Source organism: Pelodiscus sinensis, chromosome 3, assembly GCF_052426305.1.
Source record: "Pelodiscus sinensis isolate ZL-2025 chromosome 3, ASM5242630v1, whole genome shotgun sequence".
Classification (NCBI taxonomy): Eukaryota; Metazoa; Chordata; order Testudines; family Trionychidae; genus Pelodiscus; species Pelodiscus sinensis.
In genome coordinates this window covers 25019137-25039733 of record NC_143054.1, presented here as the reverse complement: position 1 = coordinate 25039733, position 20597 = coordinate 25019137, and the positions used below count along the sequence as shown (strand labels likewise).

The following is a 20597-nucleotide window of genomic DNA, read 5'->3' as shown; positions in this document are numbered from 1 at the left end:
AGCAGGAAGAACTGGAAGTGCTAATAAATAAATACAACTATGACATGGTTGGCATCACAGAAACTTGGTGGGATAACACACGATTGGAATGTTGGGATAGAAGGGTACAGCTTGCTCAGGAAGGATAGACAAGGGAAAAAGGGAGGAGGTGTTGCCTTATATATTAAAAATGAACATACTTCGGTGTGAGGAGATGGACATAGGAGATGGAAGTGTTGAGAGTCTCTGGGTTAAGCTAAAAGGGGTAAAAAACAAGGGTGATGTCATGCTAGGAGTCTACTACAGGCCACCTACCCAGGTAGAAGAGGTGGATGAGGCTTTTTTTAAAACAACTAACAAAATCATCAAAAGCCCAAAATTTGGTGGTGATGGAGGGACTTCAACTATCCAGATATATGTTGGGAGAGTAACACAGTGGGGCACAGACTATCCAATAAGTTCTTGGGCTGCATTGGAGACAACTTTTTATTTCAGAAGGTTGAAAAAGCTACCGGGGGGAAGCTGTTCTGGATTTGATCCTAACAAATAGGGAGGAATTGGTTGAGAATTTGAAAGTGGAAGGCAGCTTCGGTGAAAGTGATCATGAAATCATAGATTTCACAATTCTAAGGAAGGGTAAAAGGGAGAACAGCAAATAGAGACAATGGATTTCAGGAAGGTGGATTTTGGTAAGTTCAAAGAGCTGATAGGTAAGTTCCCATGCGAATCAAGGTTGAGGGGAAAAACAACTGAGAAGAGTTGGCCTAACAGTGAATGCTAGTGGGAACGGAGTAGGTTTAGAAGATAAAATAAAAAAAGAACAAGTTAAAAATCACTTCGAAAAGTTAGATGATTGCAAGTCACCAGGGCCTGATGAAATGCATCCTAGAATACTCAAGGAGCTGTAAGAGGAAGTATCTGAGCCTCTAACTATCATCTTTGGAAAATCATGGGTTACAGGAGAGATTCCGGAAGACTGGAGAAGGGCAAATATAGTGCCCATCTATAAAAAGGTAAACAAGAACAACCCAGGAAACTACAGACCAGTTAGTTTAGCTTCTGTGCCAGGGAAGATAATGGAGCAAGTAATTAAGGAAATCATCTGCAAACACTTGTAAGGTGATAGGGAACAGCCAGCATAGATTTGTAAAGAACAAATCATGTCAAACCAATCCGATAGCTTTCTTTAATAGGATAACGAGTCTTGTGGATAAGGGAGAAGCAGTGGATGTGGTATACCTAGACTTTAGTAAGGCTTTTGATATGGTCTCACATGATATTCTTATCAATAAACTAGGCAAATACAACTTAGATGGGGCTACTATAAGGTGGGTGCATAATTGGCTGGATAACCATACTCAGAGTAGTTATTAATGGTTCTCAATCCTGTTGGAAAGGTATAACAAGTGGGATTCTGCAGGGGTCTGTTTTGGGACTGGCTTTGTTCAATATCTTCATCAATGATTTAGATATTGGCATTGAAAGTGCGCTTATTAAGTTTGCCGATGATACCAAGCTGGGAGGGGTTGTGACTGCTCTGGAGGATAGGGTCATAATTCAAAATGATCTGGACAAATTGGAGAAATGATCTGAGGTAAATAGGATGAAGTTTAATAAAGACAAATGCAAAGTGCTCCACTTAAGAAGGAACAATCAGTTTCACACATACAAAATGGGAAGCGACTGTCTAGGAAGGAGTATGGAAGAAAGGGATCTAGGGGTTATAGTGGACCACAAGCTAAATATGAGTCAACAGTGTGATGCAAAAAAAGCAAACATGATTCTGGGATGCATTAACAGGCGTGCTGTGAGCAAGACACAAGTCATTCTTTCGCTCTACTCTGCGCTGCTTAGGCCTCAATTGGAGTATTGTGTTCAGTTCTGGGCACTGCATTTCAAGAAAGATGTGGAGAACTTGCTAAGGTCATTTTGAATTATGTCCCTATCCTCCAAAGAAGTTGCAACCCCACCCAGTTTGGTATCATCTGCAAACTTAATAAGCGTACTCTCTATCCCAATATCTACATCATTGATGAAGATATTGAACAGTACGGGTCCCAAAACAGACCCTTGAGGAACTCCACTTGTTATCCCTTTCCAGCAGGATTTAGAACCGTTAACAACAACTCTCTGACTACGGTTATCCAGAAATTGGAAAGGGTCCAGTCTTCTTCTGACAGGAGTAAAGAAGAAACTATCTACAGTATGAAACTATTTACAGGTAACTTCTGAAGAAATATTTTTTTTGTAAAAACTAACGGCTACTACTAATACTAATGTCACTAAATACCTGGAAAAAACTAACTATGAAGTAATCTAACTAAATCCTAAAGGTTCTCTCTCTCTCTCAGCCTGACAGAGTCTGAGGAGAAAACAGTATTCCGTCCGCGGCCGAGGACGGTCAGGAGGAACTGGCGGGAACCGGACCACGCGAACACAAACGGCACGGAAGAGCACGAGCCGCGCTTCGCGCATGCGCAGTCTGGCGGACTACGGCTACAAAAATTCTCCCATCTGCGGCGCCGGGACAAGCCCGACACATATAGTGGAGCACCCACAGGACACTGCTCGAAGAAGAACCACTCTATTCCAAAAACCTACAGACCGCTATGCCTACCTTCATGCCTCAAACCTCCATCCTAGACACACCACACGATCCATTCTCTATAGCCAAGTACCAAGATACAACCGCATTTGCTCCAACCCCTCTGACCGAGACAAATGCCTACAAGGTCTTCACCAAGCATTCTTAAAACTACGATACCTGCCTGAGGAAGTGAGGAAACAGATCAACAGGGCCAGACGTGTACCCAGAAGCCTCCTACTACAAGACAAGCCCAAGAAAGAAACCAACAGAACACCACTGGCCATCACCTACAGTCCTCAGCTAAAACCTCTCCAACATCATCAGTGATCTACAACCCATCCTGGACAATGATCCCTCACTTGCACAGGCCTTGGGAGGCAGACCAGTCCTCGCCCACAGACAACCCGTCAACCCGAAACAAATTCTCACCAGCAACTATACACTGCACCACAGTAACTCTAACTCAAGAACCAATCCATGCAACAAACCTCAGTGCCAACACTGCCCACATATCTATATCAGCAACACCATCACAGGACTGAACCAGATCAGCCACACCATCACGGGTTCATTCACCTGCACATCTACTAATGTAATATACTCCATCATGTTCCAGCAATGCCCCTCTGCTATATACATCGGTCAAACTGGACAGTTCCTACGTAAAAGAATAAACGGACACAAATCAGATATCAGGAATGGTAATATACAGAAACTTGTAGGAGAACACTTCCATCTCCCTGGACACACAGTAGCAGATTTAAAGGTAGCCATCCAGCAGCAAAAAAACTTCAAGAACAGACTTCAAAGAGAAACTGCTGAGCTATAGTTCATCTGCAATTTGACACCATCAATTTAGGATTAAACAAAGACTGTGAATGGCTGTCCAACTACAAAAGCCGTTTCTCTTCTCTTGGTGTTCACACCTCCACATCAGATGCCAGAAGTGGGCCTCATCCTCCCTGACTGAACTGACCTCGTTATCTCCAGCCTTAATTTTGATTGGAACTCTTTTCTTAAGCTTGTATATTTATACCTGCCTCTGGAAATTTCCACTACATGCATCTGATGAAGTGGGTCTTTCCCCACGAAAGCTTATATTCCAATAAATCTGTTAGTCTATAAGGTGCCACAGGACTCCTCATCGCTTTTATTAAGATAGAGTGTTTCTGAAGAATATATATAATAACTACAGGTTGAACCTCTCTAGTCCAGCATTCTCAGAACCTGACCAGTACCAAACCAAAGAATTTGCCGAATCACAGAGGGTTGAAACTGTCTATAGCATTACCAACACTTCCACTGCTTAGTGGACTCTTAGAGGACATCTAGGGATAAACACAACAAATGGTCTGGTAGCACTTTATAGACTAACAAAACACGTAGATGGTTTTGTTAGCCTATAAAGTGCTACCAGACCATTTGTTGTTTTTTTCTGTAACAGACTAACTTGGCTATCCCCTGAAGCATCTAGGAATAAAGCAGAGATAAATAACAGTACTGAATACTGAAAGCCAGGACCAGTAGTTGTAAACAAATGTTATAGGAAACTTGGCCACACTCATTGTAAGTGGACATCTGGCTAATTCAAATCATGCTGGACCATGGATTTTGCCAGACCAGAGTGTACTGGACTAGAGTGACTCAACATGTAGATGTTATGGGGTTAGTATATGCAAGGCTTGATTGAATTCTATAGGCAGAAGTAAGCATGAAATCAGACTAAATAATGGTTTCTTAAGCCTCAAAAAAACAAACCTGTAAAAGTATGTAAATATAAAATGTGTAAGCAATTAGGATTTGGGAAAGAAAAAAAGGGAATAATATGCAGATAGATAAAAAGATAAATTCAAATATGTTATATAATTTATTTTTCAGTGCTGTTCTGTGCCATACTATAAGGCTAACATCAACATTAATAGTTATTTTTGTATTTTATGTTAGGTTTTTTGTCTTATTTTCCACTTTTCCTGACTTTGTATTGATTTATGTTCTCAATTATTTTGTTTACAATGCTGAGACCCCAGTGGACAAAGATGCCCCAGACTACATTTGGAGTGTATATTACAAAGAAAACTTATTAATATTTTATCTATTTGTTTATTTCCTTAGGTTATTTGCTAGTGCTAAGCACAAAATATAAAGCAGGGAAATACTTCAAGTTTGCTATCCTGTACTACAGGTTGAAACTCTTTTAACTGGAATTCTCTGGTCTAGCAACATCTATGGTCCAGCACGGATGTTGCAAGACCGGAGGATCCCAGTGCAGTGCCAGCACAAAGGACTCCTGCGGGCCACCCAGCGTATGGCAGCAGGGCTGTCCAGTGGGTTGCTGGGCCATGGCGTGTGGTTGCCTGGTGGGGCTGGGAGCTATGGCAGTGGTGGCTACCCAGCAGGGTCAGTAGGAGGTGGGGAGCTGGCCGAGAGGCCAGGGAGCCGGGTCAAGTGGGCCAGAGGGTAGGGGTCCATAAATGACCTTCCCTGGCCCAGTAATATCCCTCATCCAAGACCAGGCAGGTCCCCGGGGTGCTGGCCATGGAAGGTCCAACCTGTAGTTGAAATCTTTGAAATCTGTTTCTCCTTATATACAGAATAAAAAAGAATGTAATGGTGGCCATTTTACAGTCTTGCTTTAAAACTTACCTGAGGAGTCTCCTTAGTGATCAGCGAAGAAGTTCCTGAGACATTTGTATTTTCCCCCCCTTCTGAGGGACGTAACTGGTAATTCACTGCTTGATACAGAATCTGAAAAGAATGGGTACACCTTATTTCTGCTATCATGCAATAATGCACAATCATACAAGCTACCTAGTGTCATAAGAAAGCAAGGACGTCAGATGGTAAAACTTGCAGGAGAATCACGGTTCAACCCTGCTGAACTACTGATACAAATTATATAAGTGTCTACACAAAACCACTTTCCCTCAGTACTGTACATGTTGTTCTATAATTCTTAGCTCTTAAGAGCAAAAACTACACTATCCTGTGTGTTTGTACTGCAACATCACAATTCTGAGTGGAACTGTGGAGCTCATTATTCATTACTATTAATAAATTACTGTGTTTAATTAATTTAGATTACTATAATAAAATGACACATATTATATTAGATTACTATAATAAAATGACACAGAGCAATTAATAATTAAAAAAAATAGTCTGCTACATGGAAATGATCATTCAAATAGGAACTCTGCCAGCCAGTAAGCCACCTACAAAAAAATCTCTTTTCCATTTCTTCATCATTTTGGGAAGCACAGCACACTCCAAAAGCCCTATCCAACACCTATTTTTGCACTGTTCCTGGTTACCAATTTGATTGGTTCAATCCCCAAAGGGAAACAAGTTCCAGTCCTCACAGACAATGTCCTGCTGGCTTTCCCTCTGGTTTTAGAATATGGGGGCTCGAGTTTGAGCTGCTCTGCTGACTACGAGGCAGTATAGAATGGGGAGAAATGAAAAAAACAGTTACTTACCTCTCGTAACTGTTGTTCTTCGAGATGTGTTGCTCATGTCCATTCCATCTAGGTGCACATGCATGCATCATTGGAAGTTTTTCCCTTAGCTGTATCCATTGGGCCAGCAGGGGAGCCCCCTGGAGTAGCGCTCTATATCGGCTATTATATACCCCTGATGGCTCTCCACCCCCTCAGTTCCATCTTACTGGACTACTCCGAAGAAGAGAAGCAGGGTGGGATTTGGAATGGACATGAGCAACACATCTCAAAAAACAACAGTTATGAGAAGTAAGTAACCGTTTTTTCTTCAAGTGATTGCTCATGTTCATTCCATGTAGGTGACTCCAAAGTAGAAACCTCAGGTGGTGGGGTCAGAGTTCTGATCTTCTACTAAGTGGATAACAGACCTACCAAGACCTAACATCCAAGACCTAACAGACCTAACATCCTCTGTAGTCTGGTGAGCCAGCGTGAAGTGGTTGGTAAAGGTGTGGATTGAAGACCACATGGCAGGCCTACAGATATCCAGAATAGGGACCTGAGCCACAAAAGCTGTAGTGGAGGCCTGTGCCACAGTGGAGTGGACTGAGAGAGGTGGGGCTGGAACCCCAGCCATATCATAACACTCTTTGATGCAGGATATTCATGAAGAAATCCTCTGAGCAGAGATCAGCTGGTCCTTGAGCCTCTCCAGAATTGCCACAAACTGTGGGGACCTGTGAAAGGGCTTTGTCCTGTCTAAATAAAAGGCCAGTTGTCTCCTAACATCTAGAGTATGTAAAGCCTGTTCTTTACCAGAGGCATGCGGTTTGAGGTAAAAAACTGGGAGAAAAAACTCTTGAGAGACATGAAACTGAGACACCGCCTTCGGCAGGGAAGTGGGGTGAGGGCATAGCCTAAACTTTGTCCTCAAAGAAGACTGTGTAAAGGGGGGGTCAGAGGTAAGGGCCCTTAACTCTGACACACGCCTGGCCGATGAGATAGCCACTAAGAACAACACGTTTCAGAACTGGAGCAGCAAACATGGTGCCAGAGGCTTAAAGGAAAAGGGGGGTGAGACTGGTCATAACCAGGTTAAGGTCCCACTGAGGAACAGGTTGTCGGACATGCAGGTAAAGTCTGTCCAACCCCTTCAGGAATCAATGGACCATGGAGTCCGCAAAGAGCTTCTTTCCCTGGGAGCCCAGGTGAAAAGTGGCAATAGCTGCTAGGTATACCCTAATTGACAAGAAGGATAGCCCTTGGACCCTGATATCCAGGAAATAATCCAGGACCAGCAGGACCTGAGAATCCATAGAAATTCCCTTCTGGGTAGCCCAGATATAGAAACACTTAAATTCAGCCACGTAGGTTGACCTAGTAAACAGCTTCTTACTCAGGACCTCCTGCACCCACTCCAAGCACTGCAACTCTGCTGCTATCAGTCATGGAGCTTCCAGGCCGTTATGTGTAAAGACCACGGGTTCAGATAGCGAAACCTGCCGTAGTCCTGCATTATGACATCTGGATACAGTGGGAAGGTATTGGTCTCTTGCAGGAGAGGCTCAGCAGGGACGTGAGCTAGCACTATATGGGCCACCCTGGCAATATGAGAATGAGGGAAGCCCTGAACTCCTGACCCTCAGGAGCACCTTGCATACCAGCAGGAACAGGGGAATGCAGAAAGCAGACCAGAGGATAAGGAGTGCATCTCCCAGGGACTGGCGACCCAGTCCCTTCCTGTACTGATGGATCACAAACAGGTTCAGGAAGGGAAACTTCCACATATGGAAGACTTGGAGGGCCACATATCCCGCCTCTCAAAAAACCACTTGTGGCTAGTGAAGGACCTGCTCAGCTGGTCCATCAGAGTGTTCTGAGTCCCAGGAAGGTAGGAGGCAATTGGGTGATTACCCACCCCAACACACAGCTCCCAGATCCACAGGGCTTCCCAGCACAGAGGAGGGGAATGAGCCCCAACCTGCTTGTTTATATAGGAAAACACAGTCGTGTTGTCGAACAGGATGAGACGCATCCTGCCCGAGTCGGGGAGAAAAACTTGACACGCAAGACAGACAGACAGCAACTCCCTGACATTGATAAGCAGGGAGAGTTCCTTCCATATCCACAGATTTTGGGTCCGCACATCATTGACATGAACTCCTCAACATGAGAACGAAAGTTTTTCCCATAGCAGCTCGTGAGTGGCTAAGTGCCTCGTGCACCGAAACCGGTGCACTCTGGGTGACTGGTGCTGGATCTGATGCCGGTGCTAGATGAAGAGCTGCCTCCCCGAGAATGATCTTCAAATGCGACTTTTTCCCGCTTGGTATGCAGCTTGAAGCCCCTGCAGATCTTAGACGACTTGGACAGATGGGCTTCTCCAAGGCACTTGAAGAAGGCTTTGTGGGGGGTCACCATAGGGCACAGGCTTCTGGCACTTCATGCAGGGCTTGAAGCCTTGGGGCATGAGCATGCCCCATCACACACTGGGGACACGAAGCGAGCCCAGCACCGAAGTAACTTAACGATTTACAACAAGATAAGAGTAACAACTAGAAAAACACACTCACTAAAAATACAAAAACAGGTTAGAACTGCTAAGCGGAGCTTGCAGAGCAAGAGCATAATGTGTTACGATGACAGTCACTGGTAAGAAGGAAGTGAGCGGGTAGAGGGCCAGCAGGGGTAAATGTCAGCCAATATACTGGTGCTACTTCAGGGGCCTTTCCTGCTAACCCAACAGATACTGTAAAAGGAAAAACTTCCAATGATGTGTGCACGCAGTGCGCACATACCTACATGGAATGGACATGAGCAATCACTCAAAGAAGAATAAACTCATACAACGTAATTTTTACAGAATGACATTTCAGAGCACAAATTAAATTTCCCTTAATGCACCCTATGCAAAGCAATTTAGAAAAACTGAGCACATGGGCAAAAACAGGATCAAACACAATGGAAATGTAGTTTTTTGTCTTACATGATAGCATTTATTCTCATCTTCTCAAATACATATATTAGTAGCCTTCTCAAGTACATATAATGAGAAATCTGATTATTACAAATTATATATGCATAAGGAATTTGATTTTTAGGGCCCTGATTCTATGGAGAGCTAATAGCATGACTGGGCCCTAAATCCTCATTAATAATAACTAGATGATTTACCTGGCATTGCTCAGGTTCTTAATTCAAGTAAGTTTTGTTTTCCCTTCGTTTAAATCATTGTTCTGGGGTGGCGCTGGGAATGAGGGGTTCAATATACAGGCTGCTCTGGAGAGAGAAGACAACTCCAGCATTCTCTCACTGCAGCAGCTTGGAGCCAAGTGACAAGCACCATGGTGCTGCAGCTGAAGTGGGCACAGTGGATGGAGGGGTACAGTTTTCCCAGTTGGGGGACGGACACACACACACACACACACACACACACACACACACACTCTATCACTCTGAAATATATAGTACGTAGCTGTCCATTTCTCCACCCCAGCCCATGCTGGCCCAGTGGGGTTATATCTGTCCTGATCCCAATCCTTTCCTACCAGACTCCTCCCTTTCCATTTTATGAGAAACAATCAAATTCCAGGTACAGCCCATTGTCCTGGCACAGACAAACCCTTACCTTTCTTTAAGTTATGATAAGAGGAAGTTGCATATCAAATGTGGAGGTCCTAGTTCTTACCATTTAGGAGGAGTTCTTGAACAAACGTTTATTTAACGTTTATTTCAGTAATCGTGCAACCGCAACAATTTTTATCAGGGACAGGGCCAGTAGCCAGTGCACTGACAGCTCCATTTCCAGGGAACCCTCTGGCCATCCCACACTGCTGCCTCCTACAGATGCAGCAAGGGGTGGGGGTGTGTATGTAGTCATTTGGATTAACCGGTAAGACTGGGCTTATTGGTTAATGGTTTAAGTGACTTTACACTAACTTCCCTAACTCACAGAGGGAGAGACGGACAGACACACACATATTTATAGGTGAAATCGTGGTCTCACTGAAGTCGATGGAAATTGTGTCATTTATTTCAACCGAGCCAGGATTTCACTCTCCGTTTGGCAGAACATGTAGAAAACTTGGGACAGGCAGTGGACGCATAAATAGACTGTGTACAAATAACACTGTGTCTAATGTACAAAATCCTTATAGACACTCAAGAATTCAAAGCAAAATTACATACACATTGTACATCCCAATCAAATGGTTAATTGGACAGTAAGTATTACAGAGCTGGAACAGAATGGTCTGTCTACAATATGACAGACTGTACTTCATTTTAGAAACCCTCTGAGGCTTTAGCACCTATCCAGTAGTACTAATATAACAGAAAAGAAACAGCAAGCTTACTGATGACAGAAAACGTATTATAAAACAATATTTAACTATTCAGAAGGGAAGGTAAAAAAATACAGAAAAATAGATAAAACAGATTGTCAGGCTCTTAGGGGAAAACACACAAAACAGTTACTTCCTGTTTCAGAAAACAACTATTCAGTTTACATTAGGAAATTTTTACAGAAATGCATCTTACCTGAGTCTGCAAAGAACTGCTTGCTGCCAGCAGTGACTCTATGGAACTTGGAGGGCAATGTGTCAGAGCAAAGGCAGTGAGCTCCCGCCGAGCACCCAAGTCTTGGTAGCCTTCTGATTGCCCTAATTGGCTGCATACCTCCCAGCTTTTAGAATAGCCTGCAAAGGGAACAAAAATATTGCCAAGCATAGTCGCATATAATTAATAGTTTAATTGTGCGGGTGTTGGAAAAAGAAGAGAAACAGAGGAGCAGATTATGTTCTGTAATTCCATGCCTGAATCTCCATTTACACCTTCCTCCACTCATAAGCCATATTAAACTTGCAAGAATTAAAATGGGATTTGGACAGACAAGGAGAAACAAAGTCTCATCATTTCTATTAGCTATCCTACGGATTGGATGTGGGTGATGGGAACAAAAGAGGAACCACACTTCTCTAAAATATACACAATCTCCTCTGGTGACTAAGAGTCGAATGGCCCCAGATCAAACAAGAAACATGTAATACAGACAATGGCGTAAATGTTTGCAAATGCGCACAAAAAGCACAAATAGCTGGGAACCACTTTTTATATTGTAGGAGGGGTAAGAGGACATGCCAACCCCTTCCACCTTCACACACACATACTTTACTTAATATTAGTAATATTTGGAGCTGCCACAGATTAACATCATGTTACAAACCCTTTGGCCCAATCTTTGGACTTTCCCTGTATATAACTGACAGGGGTAGTCTAAATCATGGAAAAGCATTCAAATACAAAAAGGCACATGTAACTGAACCTAACCCAGGGACAAAAGGACTGAGCTCTTAGTTTCACAGTTTGTGTGTGTGTTTGTTGAAGAAGTAAGAACAGTATCTATTACTAGAGTACCTACGGCCCGATTAATAAAAGTGACTGAAACACCTAACTTGCACTTTTGGCACCAAAGATATTCATAAAATTCCCGCTCAGTTGAAGCCTAACTCTGCAGGTGTATAAAATCCCCAGATAACTAAATCTCCATAAGTGGGCATGAGCAATGCCGTGTAAGTCCAGATGCCACCAAACTACTAAGGCCTTAGTTCACACCTAAGTCCAGTGGGTTTCACAAACAAGGTACTCTGCTGTCTCTCATCTCAGCAGGCCTAACCCTCGCAAAGGACGCAGGAAGAGGTACATGTCTTATGCACAATTGTCTAGTAGCTTAAACTCTCACTTTCAATGTTGGAGATCTGGATTCAAATCCCTATTCTACTCAATTCAGAGCAGTGTTTTGATTCCAGCGCTTACAACTAACAGGCAAGCACACTAACAACTGGCCTATGAGTAACACTCACCCTCGGACGGAACTAATATTTAAGTATTTCACACAAAGTGGAGCAGGAGAGATTGAGGGACACATTCTAAAACACACCACAGCCTGGTGGTTAGGATACTCACATGAGAGGTGAGTCATATGGGTAGAAGACCTTGCTCTGAATCCAGCAGAGCAGAAATGTGATCCCAGCTCTCCCAGGCCTCCAGGGAGTGGTCTAATCACTGGGCTGTTCGGTATAATTTAAGGAAGAGACCCACCACCTTTCTTGAGAAAGGGCTGACCCGAATTAGGCACCTAAAAAGGTTCACAACTATGAATCCTGAGCAGAGGGAATCATCATCCGCCAGCCTGTAGTTCAGAATCTAACTCCACCAAATTCAGGGTGAAGGATAGCTCCCTGTTCAGAGTGCTGGCTTCTGTAAATCCTTTTCTCAGTATCTAATTATGTCCACACATTGTATAAGGAACCTCTTTTGAATATAGTCCCTAGCCTTATGTAAAGGGATGAAAAACATTCTCAGAATAATATAACAGTACCCCTAACAACTTTATAACCAGTAACTTCATTCCTCACTATTTCATTACTTGTATAACTTAATGGTTTAATAAGTTATATAGGCCTTTCATTATACTGTGAAGCTTCTAAATTGATTTAACTTTTTTAGGTTGAAACCAGATCCTAGCATAGCTTCATGAAGTAATGTGCTTGTGTTATGTTGAAGAATTTACATGCAAAATTATTTTAAAATGAATGGCCCTACTAGGTCTTCACAAAATGTAAATGAATGAACTTACCACTAGGATCTATAGGGGTCTTTCTATTTTAATAGTATTTCAATGAATATGCATTAATTAACAACATTTCTAATTTATCACACATGGGGATTCATATAAGATAAATTAAAAAAACCCAACATTTTCTTCTCTCCTCCCTCCATAGGAATAATTTGGAAATAAACCACTGTGGAAACAATTAAAACCAAATCCAGCTGGGACAGATTTATGAGACACTGCCATGAAAATAAAGGATATCTGAATTAAAATACATAATTTCTGGAGACAGATCACACAGAATTAATCTAACTGAAAACCTGCATTCTTTCAGGTGACTTAAATGTTTTGTAGTCCATGTGATTTATGTAGGCAACATGGCATTCTACACTTTCTGTATTCTAAAAAACTATATTCTAATTTCTACAAACAAAATGTTATTGATTTACCAATTAAGTTAGTCTGGGATAACACATTTTATATAATGTCAGAAAATTCATGAGAGGACTTTTTCATTAGGGGTTAACTTCACCTGTCGCCATAAGCTCTTGGCAGTGCATACTAGCAGCTTTGTAGTCCTGGAAATGGAGAGCTTGTTCCACTAAAAGGATCAAAACCTGGCCTTTTCTCTCTGTCTGGTCATCTCCTGTAAGTAGAGCAAAAAAGTTATACCAATTATTTCAAAAGTCAATAGTAAATTAAGTATTAACACAGTATTTCACAGGAATATTTCTGCATATTTTGAAAGAAAGCCATTTTCTTTCACAACACACCAATTGGTGGTTTGGATGCTATAATATGCATCTATCTCTTCCAAGACATTGTGTATTCAATTACTGAAATTGGCAGCAGTCTGCTCAAACCCTGTATATATATATATATATATATTTATATATATATATATATATATATTTTGCTAGAGGAACTCACGTCAGTATGCATTATGTATAAAGAGAAAAACACTTTTTTGAAAAAATAAATACAATCTAGTTAATTACCATTTTATATGTTGCCCAAGATCTTCAAACAGGGGGTTTAAAAATTATGCTCCAATTATCAAAATGATCACCAATTAAGTCTCTAGATATGGATTTATTTTTAATTGGAGCTGCTGCATGCTTCAATGTTAGCTTGGCCTCCTCACTTGTTCATTCCTTAACCTCTCCACTAAGAAAAACTGTCATACGGTGTTAACAATTATTTACCATCATGTTTTTTGTGATATGATCTTTTGCCCATTGGGAGCTGGACTGCTACAAAACTCCTCTCATCCAGGCTACTGCCCAGTAATCAAATGGAAACAACTTTTGGTCATTTTTAACTAGGATAAATTTGAACCAGCATCCTAGAGATTAAATGTTTCTAGATAACTGCCAGAAATCCAGTGCCTGCCCCATGCCATTGACACCTTTCTAATATATTATACCTAAACAGGGAGATTCCATCTCAGCAGCACACAAAAAGAAGGAATAACCTAAGTGCAGGAAATGGATCTGTGCCTATTACTCAGAAATCGCTTTGATCACTAGTCAATTGAAATTTATTATTGTTTAAAATCAGTAGGAGAACAATTGGAGCTGTTCTTCTCTTAATTGATCTTAAGTGGTCATATGGATTAGAGATTTTTTCCCAATTTACGACAATTTATTTTAAAGCAAGAATCTCTCCCTCTGTGTGTCTTACAAGAGTGCAAATGCACTGTTAGCACCATTCTCTCTTATCTTACAATTCTTTGTATCGTATATCAATGTGCCTCTGATTTAAACTCCCATTATCTTGATGCACACTTGTTATAACAAAGGGTAACAACAAAAATATGACTAGCAAACCTTCTGCAATGCCAAACTAGAACATTTTTCATGTGGCTTTTGCTGACTCAGTGTAGCCACTTAAAATTTTACTCCCTAGAGATTTCCAGTATTTTCTCTTATTCTTCCACTTAGACCTGGAAATCACTGCCACTGCTTTGTATCAAGTCTTAAAGAAATGTCTTTTAACGTCTAGACCCTCATCCCTTGCAATAATGGCATGAGGTATTAAAGATTTTTCTTTAAAACCTTTGGTAAGATAAATGCCATCATAGACTAAGTGACTTAATTTATTCAAATATTTTACTGTATTATTCCTATCTGCTAGTGCTGTAGACATCCAGCAGATTGAATAGCAAAGACATTTTAAAATCAGGAACTGGAAGTGCTGTACTACAATTATTTCTACGGCACTGTCTGTATATACAGCAGGGCTGTGTCTACACTGCACCCCTTTTCCGGAAAAGGGATGCAGATCAGACACATCGGAATAGCAAAATCCGCAGGGGATTTAAATATCCCCCGCGGCATTTGCATTTACATGGCTGCCGCTTTTTTCCGGCTTGGGGATAAGCCAGAGAAAAGCGCCCGTCTAAACATGATTCTCCGGAAAATAAGCCCTTTTTCGGAGGATCTCTTATTCCTACTTGAAAGTATTCCCCAAGCCGGAAAAAAGCGGCAGCCATGTAAATGCAAATGCCGCGGGGGATATTTAAATCCCCCACGGATTTTGATATTCTGATGTGTCTAATCTGCATCCCTTTTCTGGAAAAGGGGTGCAGTGTAGACACGGCCCATGTGTTTAGAAACCACCACAGGACTACTCCCTAGCAGGAAGCCTGCTAAAAAACCTGTGGGTCCCCTAGATGATCGAGCTATAAAAGGAGCAATCAAGGACAATAAAGCCATTGCGGAAAAACTACATGATTTCTTTGCTTCACTCTTCACGGCTGAGGACGTTTGGGAGATTCCTGAATCTGCACCGTCCTTTGTGGGTGATGAATCTGAGGAACTGTCCCGGATTAAAGTGTCATTAGAGGAGGTTTTGGAACAAATAGAAAAACTTAATGTTAACAAATCTCCGGGTCCGGATGGCATTCATCCAAGGGTTCTAAAAGAACTCAAATGGGAAATGGCTGAGCTATTATCTGTGGTTTGTAACCTATCCTTAAAATCGGCTTCCGTACCTAATGAGTAGAAGGTAGCCAACGTCACACCAATATTTAAAAAGGGCTGTAGAGGCGATCCTGGCAATTACAGATCGGTAAGTCTAACTTCAGTATCGGGCAAATTAGTCGAAACAATAGTAAAGAATAAAATAGTGAAGCATGTAGAAGAACATAATTTGTTGGACAAAAGTCAACATGGTTTCTGTAAAGGAAAATCCTGTCTTACTAATCTATTAGAGTTCTTCGAAGGGGTTAACAAACATGCGGACAAGGGGGATCCAGGAGATATAGTATACTTGGATTTTCAGAAAGCCTTTGACAAGGTCCCTCACCAAAGGCTCTTGTGTAAATTACATGGCCATGGGATAAGAGGGAAGGTCCTTTCTTGGATTGAGAACTAGTTAAAAGACAGGAAACAAAGGGTAGGAATAAATGGTAAATTTTCAGATTGGAGAGGGGTAACTAGTGGTGTGCCCCCAAGGGTCAGTCCTGGGACCAATCCTTTTCAACTTATTCATAAATGATGTGGAGAAAGGGGTAAGCAGTGAGGTAGTAAAGTTTGCAGATGATACCAAACTGTTTAGGATAGTCAAGACAGAAGCAGACTGTGAGGGACTCCAAGAAGATCTCACCAAACTGAGTGATTGGGCAACAAAATGGCAAATGAAATTTAATGTGGATAAGTGTAAAGTAATGCACATCGGGAAAAATAACCCCAACTATACGTACAGTATGATGGGGGCTAATTTGGCTATGACAAATCAGGAAAGAGATCTTGGAGTTCTCTGAAAACTTCCACACAATGTGCAGCAGCGGTCCAAAGAGGAAAATAGGATGCTAGGAATTATTAGGAAAGGGATAGAAAATAAGACCCAGAATATCTTACTGCCTCTGTAGAAAACTATGGTACGCCCACATCTTGAATACTGTGTACAGATGTGGTCTCCTCACCTCAAAAAAGATATTTTGGCCTTGGAAAGAGTTCAGAAAAGGGCAACTAAAATGATTAGGGGTTTGGATCGGGTCCCATATGAGGAGAGGTTAAAGCGACTAGGACTTTTCAGTTTAGAAAAGAGGAGACTGAGGGCAGATATGATAGAGGTATATAAAATCATGAGTGGTGTGGAGAGGGCCGATAAAGAAAAGTTATTTATTAGTTCCCTAAATAGAAGAACTAGAGGATACCAAATGAAATTAATGGGGAGCAGGTTTAAAACTAATAAAAGAAAGTTCTTCTTCACACAGCGTGTAGTCAACCTGTGGAACTCCTTGCCAGAGGAGGCTGTGAAGGCTAGGACTATAATAGAGTTTAAAGAGAAACTAGATAATTTCATGGAGGTTAGGTCCATAAAAGGCTATTAGCCAGGGGATAAAATGGTGTCCTTGGCCTCTGTCTGTCAGAGGCTGGAGAGGGATGGCAGGAGACAAATCGCTTGATCATTGTCTTCGGTCCACCCTCTCTGGGGCACCTGGTGCTGGCCACTGTCGGTAGACAGGATACTGGGCTAGATGGACCTTTGGTCTGACCCAGTACGGCCGTTCTTATGTTCTAAGGACTTGTATGCTTTGATTTTGTGACTACTAAGAGTCACTCTACTACGTATTTACAGAATTCTTAAAGAATATCATGCATCTTATCTTATGGCAAACATCATAAATACAGTCAGGTTTTGAAGGGTATTTTTGCTCAATATGGCAACTTTCAAGTGTGCTACTGTGTGTCCATGGAGGTTAAAGTGCTCTCCTTCTGGTTTTTGTATGTTGCTCTTCTTGATAACTGATTTCTGTCCATTTATTCTTTGGCACAGAGACAGTCCAGCTTGTCCAGTGTACATGACAGATGAGCACTGCTGGTATATATCACATTAGTGAGTATGCAGATGAACGAGCCCCTGGTGGGATGGCTGATGTGGTTAGGTCCTATGGTGGTGAAATTTCTGAGCTGGAATTCTGAGCAGCAGGGCGCCCCAGCCGGTTGGCTCCTTCTTACTGGAGTAGTGTACCAAGGCACATCAGCTTGTTTTCAGTTCTGGTTCAGTTTCTTTCAAATTTTGCTGAGTTATGTCAGTTTTGAGGACTGTACTTGATTTTGTGATTCTGTCCCTTTTCTGTTTGGTTTTATGAGAAGCAATCCCATTCTAGGCGCATCCTGTTTTCTTGGCATAACAAAACTCCATACATTGCTTCAAGTTATGATAAAAGGAAGCTGTATATCAAATTTGGTGTTCCTAGCTCTTACCTTTTAGGAGTTGTTGATCAGACAGACAAACTCTCTAAAATATATAGCAGATACGGACTGTTAAAGGACATCAGAGTCTCTATGTACACACTATATTTAAGGCTGAATCAGTATTTCCATTTCAATTCCTGATTTGCAAGAGTTTATTAATGTGATCATAACAATCGACTGACTTTAAACTTGGTGTGAGGTGCTGGATGAAGAGTAAATTTCAGTTGCTTTAGGGCTGTTATGATCATGAACAAAAAATCTTCATAATGTAAAAGTTATATAAACTGAACAGTGCAAAAGTGCGTTCAGCTTATTCTGAAAAAGTGATACAGAGCCCTATCCAAGGACATACAACTTTCATTCAAGTCAATGCTGCCATATCTAGGCATGTCAAAGTTAATGAATGGCAGATTTAAACACAAACACTGTGTAATAAGACTGTGGAACTCACCACCACATGATGATAAAGGTCAAGAAGAATTTAACAAGTTTTTTTTTTTTTTTACAAAAAGTCGTATTTATTTTATGGATAATATCCAATTACAAAAAAGAAGATTAACAAAAATTCTCAATGGATACAAAATAACTTCAAGTATCAAGATTTAAAATTTACACTAATGTCTAGTTATTAGGGATTAGGATGGACCTTAGCTGGGGAGAGGGGGAGCAGATTGTTTTTTTTTTTTTTAATCTGGACTATTTTCTTGTACCTTGGTCCAAAGCATTTTGCACTGGTTCCTGTTCAAGACCAGATGGATTAGGGGTCTGACATGCTGTGGTAATTTATATAATCCTGCAAATAGCCTATTCTTTGAGAGTCATTCAGATCTTAATTTGTAAATTTTCTAATTCCAACAGCTGAGAGTTTAAAGATATAAATAGCATAATAAAGCCATTTGAAACAGCACTGATATTTAAGCTCTAAATGTAATGCCCCAAAATAGTTCAGAACTGCTAACATGGAACATTGTCTATTGCTAAACAGAGCAATAAAGCCTGTTCAAGGTTGTTGAATTTGTTTGTTTGCAACTAATGCTCCTTTCTAATGAGGTAGCTCCTCAAGAAAGAAAAGATATTAAGCCATTTTTTTTACAAGCAAGTCTCATGTTTTAGATCATACATGACCAAATCCCAACTCTCATAAGGAATAGGAATGAATATGCATTAATAATTATGGCATTAATTGTAGGCAAGGTATGCATTCAGTACAAAAACAAACTAAAGGCTTACAGGAAAGCCTTTATTGCAGTAAGACCTGACAGTCTGGCATGCTATAAGCTTCCACAGGCAGTACAAATATAAAGTTATATGCAGAGTGATTTTATGCATAAAATAATTACTCCATTACTTTGAAGTGTTTTGTTGTTATTATTAAGTGGCACTATTGCTGACAACATCGGAACACACAATTCTTTATATTTATTTAGCCTAGAGACCACAAAAATATTAGCACCCGTTAAAACACTATGTTTTGCTCAATGAGATAGCCTCTTGAAACACACTAATTTCCATGAAATTCCATATTTATCTTGGGAGTGACTATTACCATTATATCTGAGATTTTATTTCTGAAAAAAAGCTGCCTGCTGTGCTAGGAAAACAATTTTTATTGCACAAAGAATCCCACTATTGGCTGAAATCTCCACTATATATTTTTAATCTTTATCTAAATTCCTTTGGTTGGTTCTCCTTCCTCTTTATCATTCAGGTTACCAATTAGACAAAAAAAAAAAAGGAACATAATTAGCCTGACCACCATCACCTCTGGAAGAACGAAGGGCAACACAAGGAGCTCAAACATAAGACAACGCACTTTTCAGCCTATTCAGTTTAATTGAGATTCCTTTAAAAAATGTGCCGAAACACTGCCTTGAGAGTGAGCGAGTTATTTAATTTTATCTACACATTATTTACTGGAATGAGCTAGGGAATGGTTATTACTTATTTATATTCATGAGTCATATGTATCAAATTATTTTATTATATATATTTATATGACCCTAACTTATCATTATATGACATTATTGCTAAGCAAACTGAATAGGCAGGACAGTACTATTACTCCTTCTCTACCTCCCTTAGGAAGTACACTCCCACTCAACCATCCATAACTCTCAGTGGCCCACAATCTCTTCCTTAATACCATGCTCCTTATTGCATTTGTCAATATTCAAGAAATTATTTTACATTATAACTGTTTACAAGTACAACAGAAAGGGACAGAAGGAGCATTTAATAAGATAATGAGGTTGGTGCCATCAGATTCTCATGCTTCATGACTGATGCACTGCCACTCCAGCTTCTGAAGGAGTGGGGTCTATCCACAAAAGCTCATATTTTGTTCGTTTCTATGGTGCCACAGGACTACTCATTGTGGTAAAACATAGTATTTTATTTTCATTTATTCTTTCAAAAGGCGATGAAGACAACAAGATTCATGAGACTATGTAAGCCACATCAGAATACATCCTGATCACACTCCTCACATCCCAAGTCTAGGGCAAATATGTTTTATGCACACCAATATGCTTGTAAACATTAAAAGAAATGAAACAAGAATTTAGCATAAACAATATGCAAGAGGTAACACATATATAAAAAAGCAAGCCGGAGATTTGGTCTAGATGGTGGGAAGTAAGGCTACGTCTAGACTGCATCCCTCTGCCGAGAGAGGAATGCAAATCAAGCACTTTGGAAGTGCAAATGAGCCCGGGATTTAAAAATCCCGGGCTTCATTTGCATGCTCACGTTCCAACACTGTGCCGATCATGCTC

The 20597-nt window shown here is 40.9% G+C and overlaps 1 protein-coding gene across 5 annotated transcripts in view; it reads right to left on the bottom strand.

The window, feature by feature from the left end:
* Positions 1 to 20597, bottom strand: part of NBAS (NBAS subunit of NRZ tethering complex) — a 341233-nt gene that overhangs the window by 190182 nt on the left and 130454 nt on the right. For all 5 annotated transcript variants that reach the window (XM_075923472.2, XM_075923475.2, XM_075923474.2 and 2 more), the window contains 3 exons: positions 13149 to 13262; positions 10543 to 10700; positions 5210 to 5311 (listed from right to left, as the gene is read on the bottom strand). In XM_075923472.2, the coding sequence (XP_075779587.2) occupies positions 5210 to 5311; positions 10543 to 10700; positions 13149 to 13262 (374 nt within the window). The remainder of the gene's footprint in view (positions 1 to 5209; positions 5312 to 10542; positions 10701 to 13148; positions 13263 to 20597) is intronic.